General features: G+C 51.6%; 1 protein-coding gene across 1 annotated transcript in view; it reads left to right on the forward strand.

Moving 5' to 3' along the window:
• The window catches only part of FRMPD2 (FERM and PDZ domain containing 2), a 113,884-nt gene that overhangs the window by 68,148 nt on the left and 19,860 nt on the right, over positions 1–25,876 (forward strand). Inside the window, exons 15-24 of the mRNA XM_027771518.1 lie at positions 3,472–3,628; positions 10,653–10,863; positions 13,375–13,475; positions 15,205–15,297; positions 16,196–16,303; positions 16,403–16,519; positions 17,633–17,835; positions 21,197–21,298; positions 24,667–24,760; positions 25,519–25,604. Of these exons, the coding sequence (XP_027627319.1) occupies positions 3,472–3,628; positions 10,653–10,863; positions 13,375–13,475; positions 15,205–15,297; positions 16,196–16,303; positions 16,403–16,519; positions 17,633–17,835; positions 21,197–21,298; positions 24,667–24,760; positions 25,519–25,604 (1,272 nt within the window). The remainder of the gene's footprint in view (positions 1–3,471; positions 3,629–10,652; positions 10,864–13,374; positions 13,476–15,204; positions 15,298–16,195; positions 16,304–16,402; positions 16,520–17,632; positions 17,836–21,196; positions 21,299–24,666; positions 24,761–25,518; positions 25,605–25,876) is intronic.

Here is a 25,876-nt window from a genome sequence, read left to right on the forward strand (position 1 = left end):
CAGCCCCCCCCCCCCCCCCCCCCCAGGGAGGATGGCCAGGCCGCAATCCCTTCTCCTTAATTCTCCTCTCGGGATCTTGGGCACACACGCACACTCACCCGGTGTGAGTTTAAGCCACCAGGTTCAGGACTCAAACTGCGGTCGACTACATGGGAGTTCAGTGACATAGCCATTACGCTAACTGCTGTTCCCAAAAGGGAATATTTTTTAAAATGAGAAAAGAATTCACAGCAACGTATGCATTTTTTTTTTCAGAGATTTTTACCATAGGGTGTGTGTGTGCTTGCTGGAGAGACAGACAGAGACAGTGAGAGGGTAATTGAGAGTTCACTCCACCCCACCCCGCCCCGGGGGAATGGCCACGCTGCAATCCTTTCTCTTCCACTCTCCTCCCAGGATCTTGGGCATGCATGCACATGCGCCTGGTGTGAGTTTCAAGTCACCGGGTCCAGGACTTGAAACTTTTTCATTTTAAAAAGCAAATACTGCAAATATCACAAAATTCAGCAAATAATATTTCTATCAATAAGATCCTGGCAAAGTCTGTAATACTTTTTTCCTTTCACACTTTTTTGTGACATACTCACTATTTTCCATTGATGACAGTTTTATAATATCACTTTCTCTAGCGAGAATAGAAAGAGTTTAGTCTTCTGGCATGGCTGATTAAAATCAGCTTTTATTATTGATAGGGTATATTAAACTTGACACTTTGCACAGACCCGTGCTTGCTTCCTAATGCTGCTACAGTCTTCTGTGCTACAGGGCAGGAGATTCTGCCTTCCCAACACATTCTGCTTTGCATGATTCCCACTAAACACAGAACGTCACTCCTGTACAGTGAACTGATAATGCAGTTCCTACGACAGAACCATTTATCTCTGAGAGGACAGGACCTCATTCGACTGGGTGTTTTTGAGAACTAAATTACAGTTTTTTATTTCTGACAATTGCAAACTTTCCCCACAGACTGGCTATGGGCTCTGCGCCTTTCCAACTCAGGAGGGGTGCTGGGATTCTAGGGCATGATCTGTTTCACGTGGGGATGGCTCTGCTCCTCTGAGCTGAGACTCCGTTTGAGTTGGCCAGGTGGAAGGAGGTGGAAGGCAACAATGAGCTCTTGCAGAAAAGACTGCAAACCACGTGAACAAATCCCTGAACAAATCTCATAAATTGAAAGTACATGTATTCCGTCTCAGGGCCTCCCCTGGGGAATCCGCTCCCACAGCACCACCTGGGGTCAGGGGAGTGGGGAGGAGGGGAAGTGACAGCATCTTACTTGGCACATTCCGTAAGAACACGTGGATACGTTACCAGGGCTCCTCCCCGCAAAGGGCCTCCCCTAGTGAGAGCCCGGAGCTTCAGCTAGTTACCTTCCTGGCAAACCTGCCTCTGCCTGGAATAAAATTATTACTATGTAATGATGAATCAAAACAAGCAGGCAGGCAAGCGAGCAGCACCAGCAGTACAGCCACGGGGATGCAATGTTCGAAAAGATAAGCTAATGCTTTGAAGCCAACAGGATGTTACCGGAGCACCTGGTACTAGGAGGGCTAAAAACCCTCTTCATGTTTGCAGTGAAGAGCAGCTCACTTAGGTGAAAGTTGGCCTGTGGGTATATTTTCCCATTAAATGATGTTATCAAAATGATGACAAATGGAGATAAAACCCAAACCACTACAATCAAGCCTGTTTTCCTCTTCGAGCGGAGAAATGGGAGAGGTATTCTGCTCTCCCCGGTGTTGAGGAGCTTAGGGCGCTAGCATCCCCAAGAGAAGTTCTGTTGAGAGTTTCTAAGTGGATAGGAACTGTGCATGTGGGTGTGAATGATTCTTTACAGATTTCTTGAAGAACAGGTAAAAGATGAAAAGCAGTGACTTATCTATACTGCCTGAGGGGAATTAACATAGCAGTGTCGAGACTGCGTGTCAGCTTATAGGCGAGCCCCGAGAGCGTATGTGGAGTGCACGCAAATATTCGGCTCTGGAAAGTGTAGATCAAACAGCGGATGAAACACTGAGGAAGTTATTAAGGCCAGTAGAGCAGCACCTATGTAGGCTCGAGAAGACGTATTTAAGGAAGCATGAGACAGAGTAAAGTATAGCTGGGTTCAGAACCCACTCACGTTCGCACAGGAGCCCGGTGCTGTGTGTCAATAAAAGTCGAGAATGTTTAGAGAACGACCAAATGACCTGAAATTAGGTTAATTGTAATAAGGCTTTCCTTGGAGGACAAGGAATTCATCGTTACCTGCCTTTCACTAATTCCTTTCACTAATTCCTGAGAAACGAAGTTGAAAAAGATCAGCCTTAGAAAGGAGTTTCAGGAGCTCTTTCAAGAATTAACCCTGTTTTTATAAAGTGATCTTTATAGGAGCAAGCTTTCAATCTAGAGTAGAGATTTTAATTGGAAGTTATACATAAGTTCTTTTTTAAAAAAGAATGATTTAATTAATTCCATTTGTTATTATTATTTTTAAATTTGACAAGAGGGAGACAGAGAGAGAGAGAGAGAAAGAGAGAGAGAGGGAAAGCAAGAAAGGAAGCTGCCAGGTCTGGGTCTTGAACCACGATTGCCATATGGCAATCCAGCGCCTTTAACCACCATGCCACCTGCTGGCCCCTATACATAAATCCTTACTCAATGCTACATTTATTGCTTTGTATTTTATTGTTCTTATCAGAATGATTTATTGCATAAGTTATTTTTTTCTTGAAGCACTATACAGATACCTCTTACAGATCGCTCTTGCCGTTCAGCTCAGCGAGCCGCACAACCTTTTCCTCTGTACGGGCCTTGAGGGTAGACCGCAGGAAAGCACTTTTTGGTGGGCAGCCTCGATCCCTGCTGCATTATGGAAGTGCGTTCTTGCTCTGTCTCCTGTTCTGTACAGCAAGGATGATGACAGAACCTGCCTCGTTCTGTAGCTGTGAAGACAAAGTGGGTTAGTACCCTGTAAGCACTTAGAACCTGGTGCAGAACAGCAAGAAAGATGGAAACACAGACATGTACCTCTCTCCTTCCAGAACCACTAGCTGAGAGTCTGTCCGCAAGGTCTTGGAGGTCACACAGTAAGCAGCAGGGATCTGTGGCCTTCAGATGCACATGGAGGACCGTGTTCACTTCTTGCTGAGAGCCCGGTGTGAACCTCACTCAGTGCATATTATTTCCACTCCTTGGCAGATAGCAGTTGCTGATGAACAAACATTTGATTTGTGAGTAAAGAAAATTACAAAAGGAGAGATTTTTTTTCAGTCTAAAAATATTGAGCATGTCATCATTCTGCAAAAATTGCCAGATCCGGACACGAGGCTGCATCTGAGCTGGAGTCAGGCCTCATCACCTGCACGCGTCCGGATGCCTGTGCACTGGCTCTGCCCCGAAGGACTGCGTGTCTTCCCCCTGTGCGCCCGTGCTGCGGTGCGCAGGGCGGGTGACCGACGCGTTGACGTCTGTGTTTATTTCCTTTAGCGGAAAAAGTTCACCATCACGAGCAGCATCACCGGAAAAAAGCACACGTTTGTCACCGATTCCTCCAAGACCTGCAAATATTTACTGGGCCTCTGCTCTGCCCAGCACAGGTTTAACGCGCAGACGTGCTCCGGGCAGTCTCCCCTCGTGCTCCCTGGTGAGTAGGCGCTGAGTTCTCAACATACACTTTGGTAAGTTTATTTTCTAATACAATTGGCATAAATAGACACAAGTGACCTGGAAACTTCTAGAAAAGCTTGTCTCTGTAATGCATACATTCAATAAAATATAAAAGTATATATGCACAGGTGAGATTTCGTATACAGCTTCTCGGAGGTTGCGTACTCTGAACGGCAGGAACACATGATGGCCTTTGCATAATGCACCCTGAGGATGTGTTCACGTCTTCCTGTCTCTATAGATACCATACAGAAATATGATAAAATAGAAGAAAAATGAAATACACTTTTTTCCTCTCAGGCTGGCAAACACTAAAATAACACTGAAAGAGTAAATTGACACAATCTTTCCAGAGTATTCCTGACAACACTTGCTTCAAAAAGCTTCAAGTTTGTGTTATTTGGCGCCGTAACTTCACCTGTAGGTAGATAATTACCCCAAACAAGAACTATAAAGGTACACACAGTTGGTGTCCGTGGTTGCTCCCTGGACTAACAATAATCATTTTTTAAATTGTTTGAGGGTACATGTGCTGACCAGAGAGAATAAAACAGACAGAGACAGAGAGAAAGAGGGAGAAGCACCCCCCAGAAGAACATGGTCACGTCGCAATCCCTTCTTCATTTCTCCATCCTGCTTGGATTTGGGGCATGCATGCAGATGTGACAGGCATGTTTTTCAAACCAGCAGGTCTGGGATTCAAACCCTGCAGTAGGCTATGAAGGATCTGGCTTCCTGAACCCCTAGGCCACAGGGTTGGCCCTATAAGAGTGAACATTTTAAAGCAACCAAGTATCCCCCAAATAGAAGACTTCTTAAATAAATCACAATACCTCTATATAATGCAGAGGTTCAAATCAGGTTCTGCAGAACGATGGTGTGTGAGACTGTGAGGGAGACCCAGATAACGAGGTGGTGCCTGACCGCATCCGATGGAACCTTCTGCAATGACAGGCGTGTCCACACCGTTCGGTGCGGGAGTCACTAGCAAGGTGTTCTGCTGAGCACTCGAAAGTTGGCAAGAACAACTGAGGAATGAAATCTTTCAACTTAATTGCTATTAGTTTATAATTAAATATAAATGGCCACAGATGCCCACAGTACTGGGCAGCACAGGTATGGACACGATGCTAATTTGGTTAATACCAACATGTTACAAAACAAGAATGAAACAACACGGAAATGAACCACACCACACATCGCTTGTTATGACCCTTGAGAGTTAGGCATGCAGACAGGACTGCTTTCCCTTCTGTATATTGTTTGGTTTTATTGGACGTTCAGTAATGAACGTGTATTATTGGTACAACTAGGAAAGAGACTCTTGGTTAGAACGGGGTCACACAGCACGTAAGAGTGCTCAGCCTGCGCCGAGCGTTGGGACGTGCCAGGGAACTGTTCACCATTGCACCTACAGCCTTCCCGGCCTGGCCTTATGCTGCGCACGGTGATGGAGTCTCTCATTTATGCCCAGAATACATCACTTCCTCACACCCCCATCGCCAAGCGGCCCCATGAGGCAGGCAACCGGCATTTCTGGGAGGAGCTGAGTGAGGCTTGGAGAGGTCAAGTAATGTGTCAGCTGCTAGGTGCTGGGGTCCGGATTTGAACCTGTGACTCTGGGGGCTCCGTGCCTGCCTACTTCAGCCTCTGCCCTCTGGCCTTTTATAACTCACCAGAAGGTGGACTTAAGCACTGGAGTGACTTGGCTTTGAGAACTGGTTTTCTTTCAGTTGTCGTGGGTCTCTCTGAAGCACACAGGCCCAGCTCGGAGTGTGGCCCCTGGCCTGAGCAAGCACGTCTGTCACCTGGGAGCTTGCTAGGGATGGAGGATGGCACAGGATGGACACGTGATACCGAGTAGGTTAGCACTGGCATGTCACAGAACGAGGAAGAAACAGGAGACTAACTGCCCCCAGTGCCACTTGTCATGACCTTCCTGAGTTAGGCACGACTCACAGCAGGTCTTGGTCCCAGCCCAGACCTAGTTATTGAGATTTGCATTTTAAAGAGCACCTGAGAGGTCCAGCGGGTGACCTGGAGGTAAGGTGGGTGGATCCCACATGGCTGAGTTTGAGTTTGGACCCCGAGGCTTGAAAATCCCACTGGGCACATGTGCATGGGCTAGCAGAGAGTGTAGTGGTTATATTGCCGGCCCCTCATATGACTGACTGTGGTTCGAGTTCTGGACCCGGCGGCTTGAAAATCACACTGGGCACATGTGCATGCATGCTCAGGATCCCAGGAAAAAAGTGGAGAAGGGATTGCAGTGCGGCCATCACCCCTGGGAGTGATTTATCACTTTCCCTCTCACTGTCTCTGTCTCTTTCTCCAGTAAGCAAGCACACCCTAAGGCAAAAATCCTTTAAAAAAAAAAAAAAAAAAAGGACGTGTGTGCGTGAGTACCCAAAAATCCCGAGGAAAATGGAGATGGGATTGCGATGTGGCCATCGCCCTGCAAGGTGATTTCTCTTTCCTTCTCTCTTAAGGACAGCGTATTAAGGGCCAAGTAAACACATGAACATTTCGTTGAAACCACAGGGCGGTAGTTCCAGGGCATTTCTAGGGAGCAGGGGATGACAAATGAGAATTAATTACACTTGACTTACCGGGTATTGCTGTGAGACAGTGTGTGAAACCCCATCAATACTGCTTTATTGCCTGATTTCAGTGACTGTTCAATATTTATAGACTCTGCGAGCTCACTTGTGAAATTAGTCCTTCCAGGCCTCTTTTGCTTATAATATACTGTTTTCTCAAGCTGCAAATTCAACTGTCTCCTGGAATTTTCTGGAGTCTAACATATATTTGCATTAAAAGGCTAAATCTAGTCAATTATTCTGTGCCTTTTAAAGATATTTCTTCATATGAGAACCTCACTACATTTTTATGATTGCATGCAGTGAGGAAATGGCTGCTCCCTGGGGCCAGCATGTGGTGTAGAGGTTAAGGTGCTGGACTCCCATGTGGCTGACCACGTCCCATCCCAGACATGGAGGCTTGAGACCTACACTGGGCATGCGTGAGTGTGTGCAAGCCCCAAACTCCCAAGAGGAGAATGGAGAAGAAGGGATTGTGGTGTGGCCGGAACACTGCGGGGTGACTTCTCACTCTGTCTCTCTAGCAAGTGCACACTCCCTATAGCAAAAATCTCTCTAAAAAAAAAAAAGAAGAAGAAGAAAAGAAATGGTCACTCCCACTGGATATCTCCATGTGAACCTCTCAAACTCCACACATCCATGGTTGGTCCCTGCCTCCCACATCCTCCCTCCGCCATGATCTTTGACCAGATGGGACCACTCACCCACGCCGCAGGAAACCCAGGAGGTCTGCACCTGCAACCTCTTTTCTCACCCCAGCTGTCACCAAATGATCTCGGATGGGTTCCTGCCGGGACTCGTGTGCCCTGTAACCGTCCTCTCGGCCTGCAGGGTGACCTGTCCACAGGATAAGTCCAAGCGGTCTTCCCTATTGGAAACTTGTCTGTGGCTCTCTGCTGTTCACAGGGACAAGCCCACTTCTTAGGGTGCACGTCAGGTGCCCCATCAGACCCCAGCCTGGCTTACTTCTCGCCCCACTCCTCCCGCTCTGCTCCCCAGCTGTGTCGGGTGTTGGCTGCAGGAGGCTGAACACACCTCGATGCCTCGTGTCCCAGGGCCTTTGTGGCCTGTGCCGTCTCCACCTGCACTGCTGTCCCTCACCCCGTCCCAGCATAGACCACCAGGGCAGATCCCATCTCCGCGGATACACTCACGGACAACCTCTTCCTGCAGGCTTCCCTGCGGGCCCCTCCGGTGCAGGGGCTCACACCCTTCGTCTTCCGACCTGTAGTATCTTCGGCCTCTTTTGTTTGTGAATGGCCTGCCTTGTCTGCGGAAGACTAGGAGTTTGTGAGGACAGGGGGAGTGTGCTTTACAGCTCCAGCATGGAGCAGAGGCGCACCAAACAGGCAGTAATCCTTACCTTTGTTCTGAATGAATGAGTGTGGAAATACCAATGTTTGTTTAATAAGTCCTTTCTTTTTGATATCTAGTTTTTGCTTCTTGTTTTTAATATTATACATAATAATCCATAAAGCTGTGATAAACATCACTGGATGAAATACATGTGAATATTTAGTATTTTTGCTATATGGTATGTACGCTCACCAGAGTGGAAAAGTGAGAAATTCCTCCCCCCGCCCCCCAGAGTTGGCCATGCCACACCCCCTTCTCCTCCATTCTCCTCTTTGGATTTTGGGCACACACACACGTGCCCACTGTGTTTTTCAAGCTGCCTGATCCAGAACTCTAACGGTACACTCAACCATATGGGATCCGCCACCCTTGCCACCATGCCACGTGCTGGCCCAGAAATATTTTTCTATATCAGGTGCCATATCTTGAAGCAGGTCTCAGAAGTGAGGGGTGAGGGTACTGAGTATGCGACCCAGAGCCTGTGAAGGCCCTGGTCATTTTTCTCAGTGGCACGCCCACCGCCCACGCCCAGGAGGTCCTGCCTGCTCCGTTGTACCCTTGCTGGAATAGCGTTGTGTGTGTCTTTGTTCATCTGACAAGTAAAACTGCTTTCTTGCTGCTGTTTTAGTTGACATCTCTTTGATTGTTAGGAAGTGGAGCATGTTCCAAATGTCTCTTAGTCATTCTTCTGTGAGTCGTCTTGGTAAGCGCATTACTTTATGGTTAAATTTAGTTCCCCAGGGAGACAGGAAAATCACTGAGTTTCCACAAGTGCATCATTTCAGGACTAAATCAGGCGGGATCCGTCAGCTCTGCAGCCCACGGGCCTTTGCTCAACCCGTCAGGTGGCCCAGTACCCGCGGGTGCTCCCTGCCCTCCCTGAGCTGGTGGCGGTGAGACAGCAGGTTTGCAGCAGGTGCTGTGGGGTTTGCCCTGGCTCCCTGTCCCTGGGGCCTTCAGCTCTGGGTATTCCCCGTGCTCTTGAAACACTGTAACTAACTTGGACTTCAGCCCTTGGCATCCGGATGGAATCAGACATTTGTCAGCTACTTCCCTGGGGCCGCAGTTATATCATGAGTCATCCGTGGCCAGGGGACAGAAGGTGTCCACTCTGCTTGGGTTTGCCAGTGGCTTTGGAATGTTCTTGGTCACCTTCCCTCAGTTCCTGAAAGGCTGTCAACTCCAGGCTCGCCTGCCTGCCAACAAACGCTCCCTGGACTGTTGGTCCGCCCCGTCAAAGCCCGTGGAGCTGAGGCGTGTTAGCGACACCAGCACACCCCGCCAGCCATGCTGCTTCATGCTGAGTCACGATACCTGATATTCTGGGCCCCATTTCTGGGCCACACCGTGTGGCTCTGTCCTGCTCATGGCTTCCTCCTCCATCCTGGGCTGCTCTCCAGCTTCTGGTTGCAGGCAGAGCCCCACTTGGACCCTGGGTCCTCGGGCTCTTATCCCTCGGCAACCTCTGCAGCCCCCTTGCCTAAGGGACAGCGCCTTCCTTGAACCTCACGTCCTGCACATTCTTGCTTCAAAACTACTAACCCTCCAAGAAGCTGATGCATGCTTCCCCCGTCTCTGCCCAGACCATCCGCCCGTGGCTATCACATCCCCATAATCAGGGCTGAGGTCACTGTCCCTGCAGACCCAGAGGTTGGGCCTGTGTCAGGTGAAACTCCTGTGCTGCCGTTCTGGTCCTCCTCCCCTCAGCACCCCCATTTCCCAGTGCGGACTGTGGGGTCAGCAGACCTGAGTGCCCGTTCTGCTTCACCACGTCCTAGCTGTGGGACTGCCCTCGCGCTTCTCCATCCGTGTAATGGGGTTCCTGTGAGGATCGCGTGAGACAGTGCGGATGACCTGCTCCCGCTCTGCCTGGCACAGAGCACGCACCCAGCGAGTGTCCGTTGTTGGTGTCATGTCAGCGCTGCTGCTATCCCCTGAGCAGGTCCAAGCCCCAGAGGCAGACCGTGATTTGTGCAAAAGCCACAGGTCGTTTCAGACCGCTTACATCTCTCCGTTCTTTCCGGCCTACTGCGTGTGAGCGACGGCGCTGTACCGCCTCACACATGCGGAAAATTCTTAAAAAGCGTTCTTTAAAGGCCAGCTCTTTCAGTGGGCACGGCCCTGGCAATGGACCAGACCCCCCAGTAGGAGAGAGCGGGGGTCTGTTGGAGGAAATCAATGCCCAGGACAGCCTCGAGGCAGAAGCACGTCACCCCGCTTCGACATGCGTACGCACACATGTGCACGTGCACATGCAGCACTCACTGGAGACCGGAGCTGCACAGTGCCGTGTGTCCAGCGAGTCTCCTTCACTTTAGCAGGGAGCAGACGGTCAGAACCCTGCCCTCATGTTTCCTTGGCTTTGCGTAGTGTCCTTAACTTAAGGGACCTATTTACCAAATTCCCATTTCCTTATGAGCAGTACGACACAGTGAAGCGGGCGAGCTGTCTGCACTGGTGATGTCAAGGTCAGGGCACATCAGTCATTTGTTAGGCCTTCCTGCCTGCCAGAGCTGAGGGCCCGACACAAGTCAAATGCATTTTTAAATCGGATGTAGGCTCTTAGATTAAACACCAGCATCAGGGCAAACTAAGCAGTGCAGAGAGAGAACATTCTGTCCCACGGGGCAGAGCCTCATCTCGGGAGCCCAGCTGATCTGAAGACCCATCTGATACACGGACGTGTGTGAGGGCAGGAAACAGGGCGGGATGTGGCAGCTAGCTGCATGGAGGCTCTGCTGGGGCTGACATGCCACACACGCTCTCTGGTTAGCACCGTCAGGAAGACTGTCAGCTCCAGGGAGGGGTGGTCTTGCCTCTTCTCTTTTAGATCTCTGAGGTTTCTTTCCGTGCTGGTTGGGAGGACTCACATTCCCAGGGTTGATCACAAGAACTCCATGGATTAGCATGAGGCGAAGCACAGGCCTCTCAGTGCAGGAAAAGCAGAGGAGGGGCAGAGTCTGGGGCCAGTCTGCCGCTGCCCCCAGAGCACCAGGGCTGGCATCATTCGTGCGTTCATGTGTATCTTTTCCTCTCCAGATTCAGACCATGACACGCTTGTGCAAATGGCCAATGTGAGTCCTGCACACCAGGCCCGGTCCAAGCCTCTCCTTTGGATTCAGAGACTGTCGTGCTCAGAAAACGAGTTGTTTGCATCCAGGCTACAGGCTGCTGCAGGAGGCCCACTAAGCGTGTCACTGGATAACTTCAGTGTGGACGCCAGCAAGGAGGCTGGAACAGAAGGAACCAGGGGCAGGTGCGTTTGACACAGTTGTTCTCTGGGCCCAAACCACCATGGACTTGGTGCTCTGGAGTGATCTCTAGCTGATGAAATTGCCTGAAGGACATCAGATTCTAAGGAAAGTACACGTTCATTGGGGAACTGCCAGGTAATTCCAGGTTAACTGATGGGCAGCTCGGAGCTAAGTCCCTGCTCAACACTACGGGGAAATGTCTCAGTTTGTTGCGTGTCTCTGTAACAGAATACCACAGACCTGATACTGTATAATGAACAGAATGTACTTGGCTATGGTCTGGAGGCTGGTAAGTCCAAGAACATGGCACCAGCATCTGGCAAAGGCATTCATGCTGCATTGTCCCATGGAGGAAAACAGAAGAGCGAGAGAGGGAGAGAGTGAGAGGGCAAGAGGGGACCAGACTCACTCCCACAATGCAGCGATAACTAACCTGCCACCACTACCATGGCAACATTCATCCATCCTCACTGGTCACCTCTTACGACCAACTTCCCAGCGCTGTCGCATCGGAGATCAAGTTTCCAATGCATGGGTCTTGGGGGACACGTTCAAGTGATAGCTGCTGTCACGTGATAGCAGCAAGCACCTCATTCCTCTCACTGCCCTACTCCTGCCTTTCAGTGGAGAGAGAACTGGGGACGATATGAAATCGAACAGGATGAACAGACAAGATGCGGCATGCCTCTTTGGTCTCGTTGTGTCCTGAGCACTTGCACACATTGTCATTTAACTCTCACAACCTTGTGACATATTTCTGATATTCTCTCTATTTTGCAAGAGTAGAAACAGGGCTAAGAGTTTGAACACACATAGTTCGCCCTGGAGAGCATCCTAATCTCTACTACAATGCTTGCCTTCTGGGTGGATTGCTTGTAATTTAAATTCGTATGTGAAAATAATGAGCTTATAAATGCAACTTGAAATAACAAAACAATGATGTAGACATTTAAAAATAAGCTCCTGGACTCCGCTGTCAGGCACGTTGTATAAATAGCACAGTCTGGGCAGTACATGGCCAGGGAAGGAGCTGTAGGAGCAGTCTTTCTGTCTTTCTGGGATTAGCTGTACATCTGCTCCAGCAAGATTCATTGGAATTGAAATCCAGAGACATACACGTGCATATGCACACACACATGCCCACACACAAGCCCACACATGTGCACACGCACACACACACATCTTAAAGTAATTCATATACAATTTTTACCTCAAGTCCCATTGATACAAATGTGCACCTGAGTACTGCAAACAAAACCAGTAATGGTGGGCCAAACGGCTCCCAGCATCCGTTGCTGCAGATCCCAGTAGTGTCATGCCTTCACACAGCAGCCATGCCTCCATAGTTTTCCAGGTTGGAAATTCAGGAAGGGCTTAGTTGAAGGATCCTTCTGCTTCCTGTGGAATTGGTTTGGCCCACTTGAGGTGCTAGCCGTCTTTAATCACATGCTGGCCCCTGGTGAGGGTGCGCAGATGTGCATGGCGGGCCCTCCTCCCTCCTGCACACTCAGGCCCTCTCCACATGGTGTGTCCGACAGGGTCAGCTCAGCTCACTGCTCTCAGAGCCCACGGAGAGGCTGCACTCCTCCAAAGCCTGGGTCTGAAGCTAGCTCCATGCCACTTCTACTTACTTTTAGCTAAAATAGTCACAGGTCAGCAAAGACTCAAAGGAAACAGAAATAGGCTCTATTTCTTGATGTAGGAGTGTCAGAGGATTTGTGGCGTCTTTCATCTGTCACCCAAACTAATGGTGCTAGATAGCACTTTGTTGTTCAAAAGCCAGAAGAAGCTATGACTTACTCAAAGCCTCTTGAGAGCATATTGACCACAGAGTGTCCTTCCTGAGCATGGTGGGAACTTCCAGTGAGCTTCAGGGGTCATGCACAGTGGCACGGCAGCCGGCCTTCTAGATAGAAGGCCGAATCAGAGTCCACACTAAACTGCTCCTATGCTATTCTGTTTATGATGCCAGAGTTCAGAACTCTTCGTAACCCACTTCAGAATGACCAGTAACCCTTAGGTGAATGAGGAAACCCAAGGACTTGCCTTTGAGTTCTTGGCCAGCAGACAGTGACTGTGGTGTGGGCGTGTGCCTGAGCCCACTAAAGGCCTTCAGCTAAGAACGAGAGCAGACGACAAGGCAGCAAGACCCTCCGAGAGTGCTGGAGCTTTAGCCTCGCCACCTTGCTTCAGTGCCGTCGCCAGCCTGTAGAAAAATATTCCTATTTTGTGATTGAGAAACATAGAGCTTGTGAATGGCTATGATATCCTACCCAAAGATGGCTGGTGGGTGGTTCTTGCGAGTCCTGGTGACAGAAATGTCCCCTCTGAGACAGAAAGGCCTTAAAGCAATCCACCTGCTGTGCTCCCGATGCCAGACCCTGATGCCTCAATATGCCTGCGGTCTGCTGGGGGATTGCGCACGGCTGCCTTCCCACAGCCACTGTCACTCTCGAAAGGCCCGCAGTGGTCCCTTGGGGGCATCTTGTCTCACCGGTAGCCTTTCCCTGCAGCTCCTGCACTGGCCATCGGCAGCTGGAGACTCTCGGTTTGATCCAGAAGCCAGCGATCTGTGAGCGGCACTCTGGACCCCCTGGTGAGAGCGTGTGCCCAGGTACGAGCGCCATGACCAGGGTGGGGGGACAGGAAAGCTGACGCGGGAGCTCTGGCTCCACTTCATTCACTTCTCAACGAATGTTTATAATCGCTGTGTTGTAAAGATTACCGTCAAAACACTCTCACAGTTGATGCTGGGCTTTGGCTGAGTAAATGGGTCGGAACCGTGCGGGTTTTAGAGAAGGGAAGCCCAGTGCTGTGGTCAGACTGAGGAATAGTCACGGCGGAGCTTAGAACACGGTCCCGACCGCTGTAGTGCCCTTCTCTGCGCAGGCGCAGAGCGTGGGCTCGCGGTCAGACGCAGTGCGAGCACGCGGCGCCTCACTTTGACCTCATTGGGTTCCCCTTGAACACAGAGGCAAAGAGATTCCATAACTAGGGCAGATTCATACTGGATGAGCACTAAGCAGAGGCTGGATCTGGAATTGCACCCGGCAGCCCTTCGCCAGGAGCTGTGAGCCAGGTCACGCGGCCCCGGGGACGCAGAGGTGGAAGGACTGGCCTGCCCGCGCACCTCCGGCACTGCCCAGCGGCAGCTGGAGACTCTCGGTTTGATCCAGAAGCCAGCGATCTGTGAGCGGCACTCTGGACCCCCTGGTGAGAGCGTGTGCCCAGGTACGAGCGCCATGACCAGGGTGGGGGGACAGGAAAGCTGACGCGGGAGCTCTGGCTCCACTTCATTCACTTCTCAACGAATGTTTATAATCGCTGTGTTGTAAAGATTACCGTCAAAACACTCTCACAGTTGATGCTGGGCTTTGGCTGAGTAAATGGGTCGGAACCGTGCGGGTTTTAGAGAAGGGAAGCCCAGTGCTGTGGTCAGACTGAGGAATAGTCACGGCGGAGCTTAGAACACGGTCCCGACCGCTGTAGTGCCCTTCTCTGCGCAGGCGCAGAGCGTGGGCTCGCGGTCAGACGCAGTGCGAGCACGCGGCGCCTCACTTTGACCTCATTGGGTTCCCCTTGAACACAGAGGCAAAGAGATTCCATAACTAGGGCAGATTCATACTGGATGAGCACTAAGCAGAGGCTGGATCTGGAATTGCACCCGGCAGCCCTTCGCCAGGAGCTGTGAGCCAGGTCACGCGGCCCCGGGGACGCAGAGGTGGAAGGACTGCCCGACGGTCCCCATTGGGGATTCCCCTGTGTATAGTGCTGAGCCTTGGAGCCCTCTGGCGTCCTCCACCCCAGGACCCCGGCTCACTCCTCACTGCCTCTGGCCTCTGCTTTGGGTGTCCTCCGAGGCCCCAGCTGGGCGAGCACCGCAGGGCACGAGGTGAGGCTGTGGCCTCCATCTCCCTGGACAATTAGAGGCCTGGGTGAAGGCTTTGCTGGGTCTTTGCCGTGTTTAAATTTTGACAGCCATTGGGTACATCTCTGCTTAGCTCAAGACCAATGCAACAAACAAACAAAAAAACAAAAACAAAACGGGGTGGGAAGACTCGCAGAGGACAAGCACACGTGCTGCCCTGCCCTGCCCTGCCTGGCCCTGCCCTGCCCTGCCTCTTTTAACCCAAACATGTCCGACCCTGACCTAGGGAGGCTCTGCAGCAGGCGTCCAGTGTCCGGTCAGGTGTCGTTCTGGGATAACACAGGAACTACTTCTGCTTTTGGGAGTGTGTGAGTGTGTGTGTGTAAGTGTGTGTGTGGGCATGTTCACTCTCCTTGTTTTGAGTCTCAAATAATTTTGGGGAAGGCACAGTGTGGTGCTCCATTTCCATTCCTAGGGTCACAAAACAATAGGAGGAAGAGCTTTACAGTCGAACCAGGCCGAGAGATTGTGTGTACGACGCTGAGCCGGGACCCGCAGCGCGGCTTTGGTAAGAGCACCGGGCCAGCGAGGCGAGGCCCGCCGGTGAGGCCTGGCCTTCTGGCTCTGCCCTGGTGCCGCTGGGCCACTTTTCTCTTTGGATGTCCTACTCCCCTTTCCTGCCCCTCCTCCCCCAGTTCGTCTTTTGCAGTGATTGCTTCTGCTTTTCTTCTCCTTTAAGTTTCCTAAAAGGGCAATGGGATTTCGTGGTCAAAGTTTTCCTTTTAGATATGATATACATGTATTTTTTTCTTTTTTTAAAAAGAAATTTTTGCTATAGGGCATGTGTGCTTACTGAAGAGACAGAGACAGAAGGTGAAAAATCATCTCCCAGGGGGAATGGCCACACTGCAGTCCCTTCTCCTCCATTCTCATCTCAGGATTTTGGACACACACGCACACATGCTCGGTGGGAGTTGTAAGCTGCAGGGTCTGAGACTTGAACCGTGGTCGACTATGTGGGAGTCCAGCAACATAACCATTACGCCATTTGCTGGTCTCAAGGCCTGATGTTTTTAGGGTGCATCTAAGCATGAAAAAGGTTTTTTCCCAGTCCCATCTGACAACCTTTCTCTAGTCCATTTAAATTCTCAGTGATGGGAAAAGTAGGAAGTCTTGGTCTCTTACAGTTGATCATATTCTAATACTCTAGAGACCGCGTCAGGAATGGGATAGGAAGACACAACACTTGATTAAAAACCATCTCTTTATCTCTGTCTGCGGGAGACAGAGCTGTGAGCTGTGTGCCCATCTTTGGCCATGCTCCGCTAACGGGGGGCGATGCCCGTTTCCTGTAGCCCGGCCGAGGAGGAAGACCCCTCTGCAGATCGAGGGCCTGGTGCCATCCCAGCCACTGCCAATCAGCCTCTCTGAGCTGGGAAGTCATCGTGTCTCATCTTGAATTACAGGTTTTGTCATTAACGAGGGAGAAGATACGGGCCAAGCTGATCCTGGCATTTTTATATCCTCTATTTTACCTGGGGGACCAGCAGAAAAAGCTAAGAAGATCAAACCAGGTATATTTTCTTTTTAAGTAGCCAGCGATGCTACTGTAAGGGACTGCTCGTTCTCATTTTCTTGACGAGGTTGCTGAAAATGTTTTTCTTTTTTTCCAGGAGGGCAAATACTAGCGTTGAATCACATCAGTCTGGAGGGCTTCACGTTTGACATGGCTGTTAAAATGATTCAGAATTCTCCCGAGCGCATCCAGTTAACCGTTTCTCAGCCAGAAGGCAAGCCTCCACCTGCTTTCAGGAGCTGCAGAAACAGGAATCAGCAGTGCATCTTTCCTCTGGGGCACTCAGTCTTTAGCCCCAAATGGCTGCAGTCCCCCAGCTGGCTGGATTCAAAATGACTGAGAATACAGCATTATGGGAGGGTAGTCTGGCCACGCCCTGCCGGATACCTTTAGATTTGAGTCACTTCAAGTCAAATTCATTCAGATGGAATTCATTTAGTATATGAGTCTGGGCACTTTCTCTGGGTATAAATGAGTCCATGTCGAAAGCACTAAATCCGCTTGTTTGCGTCTGTATCCAGGTCTGAACAAAATCTCACGACGGCCCCTTCTTCCCACATGCGGTTGTTGAGCAGTCGATATTGCATTGCTAGCAGTAGATGTGTTCACTGGGGCAAGCGGCAGGTGCATGTGTGCAGTCTGTATGATTGTACGTGCACCCCGCACACACACAGGCTCCCTCTACATCCTTATATAACATCGTCCCATCCTCTGGACAGACCCACCGGAAGGTGTCGTCCCAATTCAAACGTGGGAACACAGAGTAAAAGGAATATCTGCCTTGCTCCAAATCCCATAACCAACGTGTGGTGCTGCCTTAAGTCCAGCCCTTCCTGGACACTGCTGGCCACACCTGTAATCAGCATGTGCTCCTCAGCTCCTTTTGGGGAACATGGAAGTAAACGTGCAGGTCTCCTGTGGGTGAAGACTGGGCCACCGACTCCTGCTTACTCGTGTCTGCTCCTTGAGCCAGCACAGAGCAGAGAGCACAGCGTGACGTAGCTGGGCCGGTGGCTAGCATTGCTGGACCTCGATCCCTTACATCTCAGACAGAGACCGTATCAGTGCCGATAATACTGTAAGGTTGGCTAGGCTTAGCGATTATACAGAGAGAGAATTTTACATATGAGAGGTTTCTAAATCCCCCCAAGAATCCTCCCTTTCTCTATTCTGAATGCATCAGCCTTCACGAGGTGCTAAATTCACGTAGTTCCCAGCAGCTCTAAGATGTCTCTCTGTCGCTGGAGGAAAACTGTGCCCATGTAGAGATGCCACTGAGATGCCAGCCTTCCCAAGCTGTTGACTTCTTTCCGGCTTATTTTTGTAGGAGTTTGCGGAAATACGCCCCGTGAAGAGGAGAACAGCATGGCCCATTCTGGGGTCTGCCCAGCCGACCTGAGCAACGGGCACCGGGGAAGTTCGTCCTCACACACACAGGACCAGGACAGAAGTGCAGACGAACTAGAAGCGGCCCCAGCTCCAAGCTTACTGCCCAGGCCGGAGTCTCAGCTTTGCCCTCTGCCGTTAAGGGTAACCACCCCTCTGGCTGACTTTCTAGAACGTGGCGGTGGGGTCTAAAGTGCAGCTCCAAAGCCCTTCCCTGTGCTCCACCTGCCACGTCAGCTGGACAGAGTTTACACAGCCCTGCTGGGCTTCAGCTTCTTCATCTGTAAAGCGGGGAAAATGTCTGTACCTCACAGTTGTTGAGAAGGGAGTAAGGGGGAAGGTAAGGCTCGTGCCAGGCCTGGACGCAGGGACCAGGTTGGAGCCTCTGGTGCCCTTAGTCCCTCACCGAGATTGTTACTGCCGATGGCGACCTGGGAAAGCTGATGGCGGCTCAGGGCGGGCCTGGGCGGTTGGGCAGCTTGTCTCTGCCTCTACTGGGCCTAGGCTGGTATTTCATGGCTTTTCTCTCGACCTCATGGAGGAAGAAGATAATGGCAGGCTTTGGTGTACACCTGCTTCAGTCCCAGCTCTACCATTCCTGGCTGTCTTCCTGACACGTGGGGCTGGGGATGGTGGAGAGAAGATGGCCTCCCATGGCTCCTCCCACCCTCCAGCCTCTCCACTGTGCTTAGGGCCCTGCATAACAGCCATTTGTATTCCATGTCCACGCTCTGACTTGGTCCTGCCCAGAAGAAACCCTGCTAGAAGCCTGCAGTTGGGGACAAGTGGGAACAGGCTTCTCACGCCCTCCCTCTGCTCGCACAGGTGGGCTGCACTCCTCTCCTGCAGACCACAGCTCTTAAAGGTGGTCTTGGCTGTGAATGACTCCGGGTTCCCATCAGCTACTCTGTCCTCTGGCTGCCCCCCACCCTGACCCCAGGGGATAACAGCTGTCCCCATTTCTAGCCCCAGGGTGCTGGGGTGCTTCTTCCTGGTTCTCTGAAGGCTGTTAACACCTTTGAAAAAGGGTCTCACCTCTGTCTTCTCTTTCCCGGGTGGAAAAGCAGTGCACCTTCCCGCTCCTGTTAAGACTCTGGAAACAGGCAGCTCACCGGACCTCTCTCAACCTCGTTTTCTTCTTTTTATGAACAGAGGTAATGATGCTGTCCACAGAGCAATGGAGACAGCGGTGCTGTGCCTAGGATAGAGAAGGAAAACAGAGTGTTATTCTACCCACCGTAGGTTCAGAGCTGGGGCCCCTGTAACAAAAGGCAGACTACAAGACAAAAGCAGATGAGGTTATTTACTGTCAGTTTTACCTGACCTGTGAGCCTTCACAAGAAAATGAAGACCAGGGTGAACAGTTAACCCCGAGTGCATTTCATAGGAGGCTGGACCAAGAGCGGAGATGTGGGAGATGGTGGGACGGAGGTTGTGAGAAATTTGGCAAGAGAGAAAAAGACGCCCCCTTCCTCCAGGTATATGGAGGGCCCCTCTCACCGCGGGCCCTGTGCTCTGCTTCAGGGAAGGTCAGAAAATCCGTCCTAGGTTTATGAGCTGCTTCTGGGGAGAAGGCGGGGGAGACCATGGGGCCCCTCCTACACATGCCGAAGGAGGCCCACTGAAGACATTTGATACGCCTAGGCTCCAGACTGGGGGTGGCGTGTCTTGAACCCTGTCTCCAGGCCCTGGCGGGAGGGCCCCGTGAATGCTAGTGTCTTTCTACATGGCCGAGGTGCTCACCGGGTAGCACGTCCCACAAGGGGCCTAACCACCGAATAAGGACGGCAGCGGACACCCAGCGGTGCTCACCTACGTATCAGGTGGCATCCTGAGCACTCTAAGTGTCGCCTCGTGAACACTTCATGCCCGCCCCACGAGGTAGTTACTGCAGCAGGTGGGGCTGAGACATGGGGGGAAGGGAACGTGCCCAGCGTCTCTCAGGGTGTAAGTGACAGCGCTGGAACTGGAATCCAGAGCTGAAGGCGCTCTTTGGAAGGCTCCCTGAACAGGAGGCAGGGAGAGAGGGAGTGGAGGCCGTGGAGCCTCTGCACTGCAGACCTGCAAGCTGGTTTCCAGAGGGCTGCCAAGGGGGTCGAGGGCATGCCATGGCTGCCGCTGACCACGGCTCAGGCTCGAACCTGTGCAGTCGGGCTTTTCTGGACCAAACAGTCAGCCTCGTGGCCAGGTGAGCTCTGTGACATAGCTGAGTGAGTGCTCTGACTTTGGGTCTCACCCTCAGCAGTCATTTTGCTTTTGAGATGTTAAAATTTGGGCAAAACATCTTGCCAGACCGCAGGGTATGGAAGGTGTCTGGAAGAACTGAAGCTTGGCCTGTTACTGTACCCGTCTTTGGAGCCTGTCCTGTTAGGTTAATGAGTCAGCTTGCTTATTTTCTGTGTGTCAGTAGCATTTCCATCACAGCGACTGGGAACACCGAGCAAAGGGGAAATGAGGAAGGACTGGGGGTATCCTGACTCCTTCTTTTGGGGACGGGGCAAGGAACATGAGCAGGGACTTGGTCATCCTCTCCCTACAAACGGTGGTCGGCTGGCCCGGTGTGTACACCTGTCGGCCTCCTCCTCCCCTGCTGTTCCCACTGAGACTCCACTCTCTGGGCCTCGATTCTTGTTTGTGCTACGTGTGGGGCTACACTGCAGAGCTCGCCCGTGCTGGCCGTGCGTCTTACCTCTCGGAGCCCCCAGGTGGTCATGTGCACTTTATCACAGCCATGCTCGACAGGGTGAATACTGGCGGGAACTGTTAGTTACAAGCTTCTCGTTCATTCGATAGCCGTTACATACGGGCAGGTTTGTCTCCTGACTGTCACCTCCCCAGTAAGCGCGTAGTGCCTCGCATGTGACAGGTGCTCAATGGATACTGTCACATGACTGGACACAGAGCGAGCAAGTCGTACACAACTGGTCAAAGTGCCAAGAAAAGTGCCTGGTGCGTGGTAGAGAATTTCCCTCTTCTTTCCTTCTCTAAACAGCCAACTGTCGTATAGTAGAGACCCAATAAACATCTCATGCCAAGAATGCTTAAAAGTCCTCCTGAGGGTTCCACAGGTCCTAAGAAGCTGCTGTGCCCAGTGGCCAGCATGCTATCACAAGCCAGGATTCTGTGCAGAACTACCAGCAAGAATCTGGATAGCATCAGTTCTAACATGGATGTTTGCATCATTGAGTGGAGACTCGGGAGCCCCTCCATGAATGGAGCCCCCGCCATGTGGCAGGCAAATTTACAGTCACATAGTTAGGAGGGGAATTCTCTCATCCTGTGGACCAGAAAACGGAGGCTGAAGAGATCGAGAGTCTTGTTCAAGGTCACATGGGGGCAGGCGATAAAGCTGGAAACAACTCCCCTCTTGTCACAGCTCCAATGGTCATGCTCTTCTGAGCTGCGATGGTGCCCAGTCCTGGGAGCAGACGAGAGCTGTGAGGTGCTGCTGCTTAGACAGGGCAAGTGCCTTCATGCTGACTTCTTTTTTGTTCATTTGGGGCAGGTTGCTGGTTTGTGTCCTCCATCACCCTCAGAAATCAACGCCGGGGAAATCTACTTTGTGGAACTGGTTAAAGAAGACGGGACGCTTGGATTCAGCGTGACCGTAAGACTTGTTAGGAAAGCTCGAAAAGCAGTTGAGACGCTGGTCGTGGTGGGCATTCTGTGCAGAGGGCACCCTCTGGTGATGAGCTCGTTGTATGTAAGGAGCTCGTGGGAAGTCAGCAGACCAAACCGGAGACCAGGGTGACCCGGGGCCAGCAGGGCAGTGCTAAGGAAGTCAGCACTGCACGGAGGGGTGTGGGTGGAATCGATGTGCCTTTACTCTGAGGTCAGGCTGGACCCAAGGAGCGAGCATCAGGGTGGGGCCTCTGGGACACCAGCCAAAGCTGAGTGGGGCAAGCTGGTGTCGTCCGAGATCCTCACGGTGAGCCTTGTGCCTAGACCCCGAGGGCCAGGGCAGAATCCTGCAGGCAAGACCTCCGTCAGCACAGGCCCTTGGCATTTGCTCTCTGAGTTGCGCCTGGCAGCCTGCTCAGGAGGGAGGCTCCACGTGCACTGAGGAACCCATGGCTGGGGAGTGGCACGGACTAGTGTGGAAGCTTCCAGGTCAGAACTTGGAAAGACTGAAAATAGCCCCTGTCTTAGGACTCTGGGGTGAGTCTGGATTCAGAAATGTCGTTGTTGGATTTAGCTGTTGATTGGAAACAGAAGGAAATTTCCTAGCTGGTAAGGAAACACCAGGACTGATGAAAACTTCCAAGGAAACCCCCAAAGATAAGTGAACGGAGGGCTACTCGGTCATGCTGAGTGCCTAGAGTGAGGACTCCTGATTGTTAGGGCACAAGAAAAACAAGAAATAAATCTCAGAAGCCCACATGGGCGATCAAGTCGGGACCACGTATGGTTTCTGCACTCCCGGCTTGGGTAACAACCCTCTCAAAACCAAACATAGAAGGGTGTTGTCTAAAAAACTTGCCGAATTTTGGGATAGAAACATATACCATGTATACACATATACCCATACACACACGCTAAGAGGGGGGTAATGGTATCCTTTGGCTGGCAAAACACTTTGATCTTTTGTAGAGTGAAATTTAATTTCAAAAATAATAATTTTGGTTATGTCACTGGACTCGCATATAGTTGACTATGGTTCAAGTCCTGGACCTGAAGGTTTGAGACTCACACAGGGCACATGTGCATACAAGCCCACGATCCTGAGAGGAGAATAGAGGAGGAGGGATTGCGGCATGGCCATACTCCCTGGGCGGTGATTTTTTGCTTTTTGTTTCTCTGGTGTGTGCATGTGCCCTATAGCAAAAATGTCTCTCTAAAAAAAAATTCTTGAAATTTCTCACTTTTATCCAAGTGGCCATTAAACAAATGAAAAACAAACCCATGAAAAGTCACAGGAATACAAATTAAAATGAAACTTTCAATTTTGTATCTATCAGCTTGGACAAATATGAAGGGTCTTCAAAAAGTTCATGAGAAATGCATATTATGAAAAAACTCCATACGGATTTCAACATTTTTCTGCACCAAAATAAACTACTTTAATTCCATTTTCTACAAACTCTTTGAAGCCCCAGTATGTATTTGGTGGATTGTAGAAAACAGGTTCTCTCATATAAAACTGGAAGAAATCAGAATAGTTATATTCACATACACGCTGGGATGTGATCTGGTAACGTCTACCACAATTTAAAATGCAACCGTGCGGGCCAGCAGGTGGCGTGTGATTAAGGTATTGGCCTCCCACGCGGTTGTGGTTTGAATCTCAGAACCAGTGGCTTGAAAAAAAGTCATGTTGGGGATGTGTGTGTGCATGCCCGAAATCCAAGAAGAGCGGAGGAGAAGGGATTGCGACACAGCTTTTCCCCTGGGTGATTCCTCACTTCCCCTCTCTCTGTCTCTGTCTCAGGTGAGCACATGTGCCCTGAGGCAAAATCCTTAACAGAAAAAAAAGAGTACGTGTGCATTGGCCCATAAAGATAGAAATAAGAGTCCCAGTAGGTAAGGCTGTACATGTGAGCAAATGTAACGTTTGTTTGTTGTTTTCTTTTTAGTTTTTTTGTGGTAGGGTGTGTGCTCTCACTGGTGAGAGACAGAGGGAAAATGAGAGATCGCTCCCCGGGAGGATGGCCATGCCACAATCCCTTCTCCTCCATTCTCCTCTCAGGATGTAGGGTATACACGCACGCATGCCTGGTGTGATTTTCAAGCTGCTGGGTCCGAGATTTGATCCATGCAGTTGGCTATGTGGGACCCAGCCACCTCGCCTCCATGCCAGCTGTTGGCCCTAGTGTGGCCTTTATGGTGGCAAAGCCACTGGGAGGAAAGGACTGCGAATCACTGAGGGATGTAGAGCATGCTGCACGTGACCCGTGTTCTGTGAGGCGTGTCACCTAGGTGGGCTTAACTGTGCCTTCATGTGTGTTAGTAAGAACAGAGGTCTGAATGATGACGCCACCATCTGCCTGGCAGGGCAGAGCTAGGTCACCTCCGCAAGTTCCGCATCTCTGTGGTGGGGAACGGCTCACAGCTGGTTACTGAGGGGAGAAGGCCGAGCTCCACTAAGTGAGCAGGACTCCGGACTCACGTCTGCGGGGCCTCGTGAGGCGATGCAGGCCCTTCCTGGGCACTGGCCACCTCGAGATTGTGCATTATCAGTTCTAAGAAGCCTCATTTCAAACGAGTCATGGCTAACTTGAACAAGATTCCACCAGGCCTTCGGGCCACCCGGCTGGCGGTTTGCTTGAAGCTTAGTCACACTTTTCCTTAACCTTTCTATGCGATTATGTGGACTTGGGTGGGTGTACAGAAGGCCGCGTGGACATAAGCCTGGTCGTGAGCAGTGACCATGTGCGGCCTGTGTGGGCTGCCGAGGTGGGGGCAGGAAGGGCGTAAAGACGGCTCTTGAAAGAGGAGAGAAAGAAAAAGCTGGACGAGAATGACAGTCCCCGCTGTCAAGCCTGTCGTGGGTGTGCCACCCGCCTGAAGTGCCGTCGGGGAAAAAGCGATAGGCTGATCTCCGCCTGGTGGCACTTGATCTCTGTCAAGTTAGTAATAAGTTACAGGATACCTGCAGTTTAATTGTGTTGTAATCACAAACCATCTCACAAACACATAAGGTGCAACAGACACGCCTCTGGGCTGTGTTCACATGTACCTGTGTTGGCAGCTACCTGCGGACAGACGGTGGGCACGTCTGACAGGACCGCGGTCACCAAGCACAGCCATGTGCCTGGGCTGAGGGGTGGCGCGGCTCCCTGGCACCCCTGTCTGCCATGCTCCTCAGGCCCACCTCCCCTTACTGCTCCGTGTCGCCTGAAGGGGTGACTATAGAGGACCGCGCCAGACAGGTGAAGGAGTGGGGCGGAGTGGTGGTCCGTGGGGGCTCCCTTAGTGTGGTTGGGGAGCCCCACCCCTAAGGAGCGGATGAACGGTGAGTTTCTCACTGTTTTTCAGGGCGGCATTAACACCAGTGTGCCCTACGGAGGGATCTACGTGAAGTCCATCGTTCCCGGAGGGCCCGCAGCCAAGGAAGGGCAGATCCAACAAGGTGAGGGTGGAGCCCCTGGGGACGCTGCCTTCTGGGGAGGAAAGAGCCCTGGGCTGGGAGGGGCAGCCTCCAGGCCTCGCCCCACTCTGGCTCCGAGGGCCTCTCCAGGCCGTGCTGTTCTCACCTGGGCAGGGATGGTCTGTCCCGCCCTCCCCACACGACGGTTTGGTGCGAGGTGAAGGCACGAAGCATGTGGTGATGCCCCAAAGGCTCAGAAGAAGCTGGGAGCTGTCTGGCCTGCATGTGTGAAAGGAGGGTCCCCCTTCAGGACAGAGCTGCACTGGGCACCCTAGTTCGGAGGTGGGGAGGGCACCGCAGGCCTTCTCTGTGCCCTTCCTCATGGCCTCTGTGCTGAGGGAACACGGTTTTCTACTGTTCTCCGGAACTGTTAGAACTGAGCCTGACCAGCATCAACCATGCCTCCCTGACCTTCTTTGAATAATAATAATTTTAAAAAATAAACATCCTGGAGCTATACGTATTACTCCAGAGTGGCTTGAAATTACTTTCAAAATAGTTCCACAGAAGGGGTAAGGTTGAACGGAGCTTTTGTGGAGTTGATCTGTCACATGCCGTGGGAGGGGCAGTGAGGGGGCCCAGGGAGGCAGCTGGTGCTCAACCCAGGCGGGACTCCTGCTAGTCCACAGGGACGCCTGGGCCCTTCTTCCCCCAACTACCAGGCTGCATGCGGGGCACTGGGCAGGGACTCGCAGAAGCCCCAGGGCCTGGGAGATGACTCACACCTGTCCCGTTCCCAGGTGACCGGCTCCTGCAGGTGGATGGAGTGAGTCTGCGAGGTCTCACCCACAGGCAGGCTGTGCAGTGCCTCAAGGGCCCCGGGCAGGTGAGTACACTGTTGCCGGGGAGCTTGCTTCCTTCCAGAGCTTTCCTGGAGGACACAGGAGCTGCAGTGGGAGGCGGCAGGACACGAAATGATTATTTTCTCTTTGTTTCCCTCTTTACTGTCCCTGTACCACCGCTTCCCTGTGAGGGTGTGAAACTCAGGAGATAGTGAGGGCTGTGTCCCAGCAGAAACGCCCCCTTCCCATGAGTAGCATTGACTTACCTGTCACTTGTGGCTTGCCTCAATTCCAGACCCAGACTGCGGACCCAAGG

This window comes from Tupaia chinensis, unplaced genomic scaffold (assembly GCF_000334495.1).
Source record: "Tupaia chinensis unplaced genomic scaffold, TupChi_1.0 Scaffold000221_1, whole genome shotgun sequence".
Taxonomy (NCBI): Eukaryota; Metazoa; Chordata; class Mammalia; order Scandentia; family Tupaiidae; genus Tupaia; species Tupaia belangeri.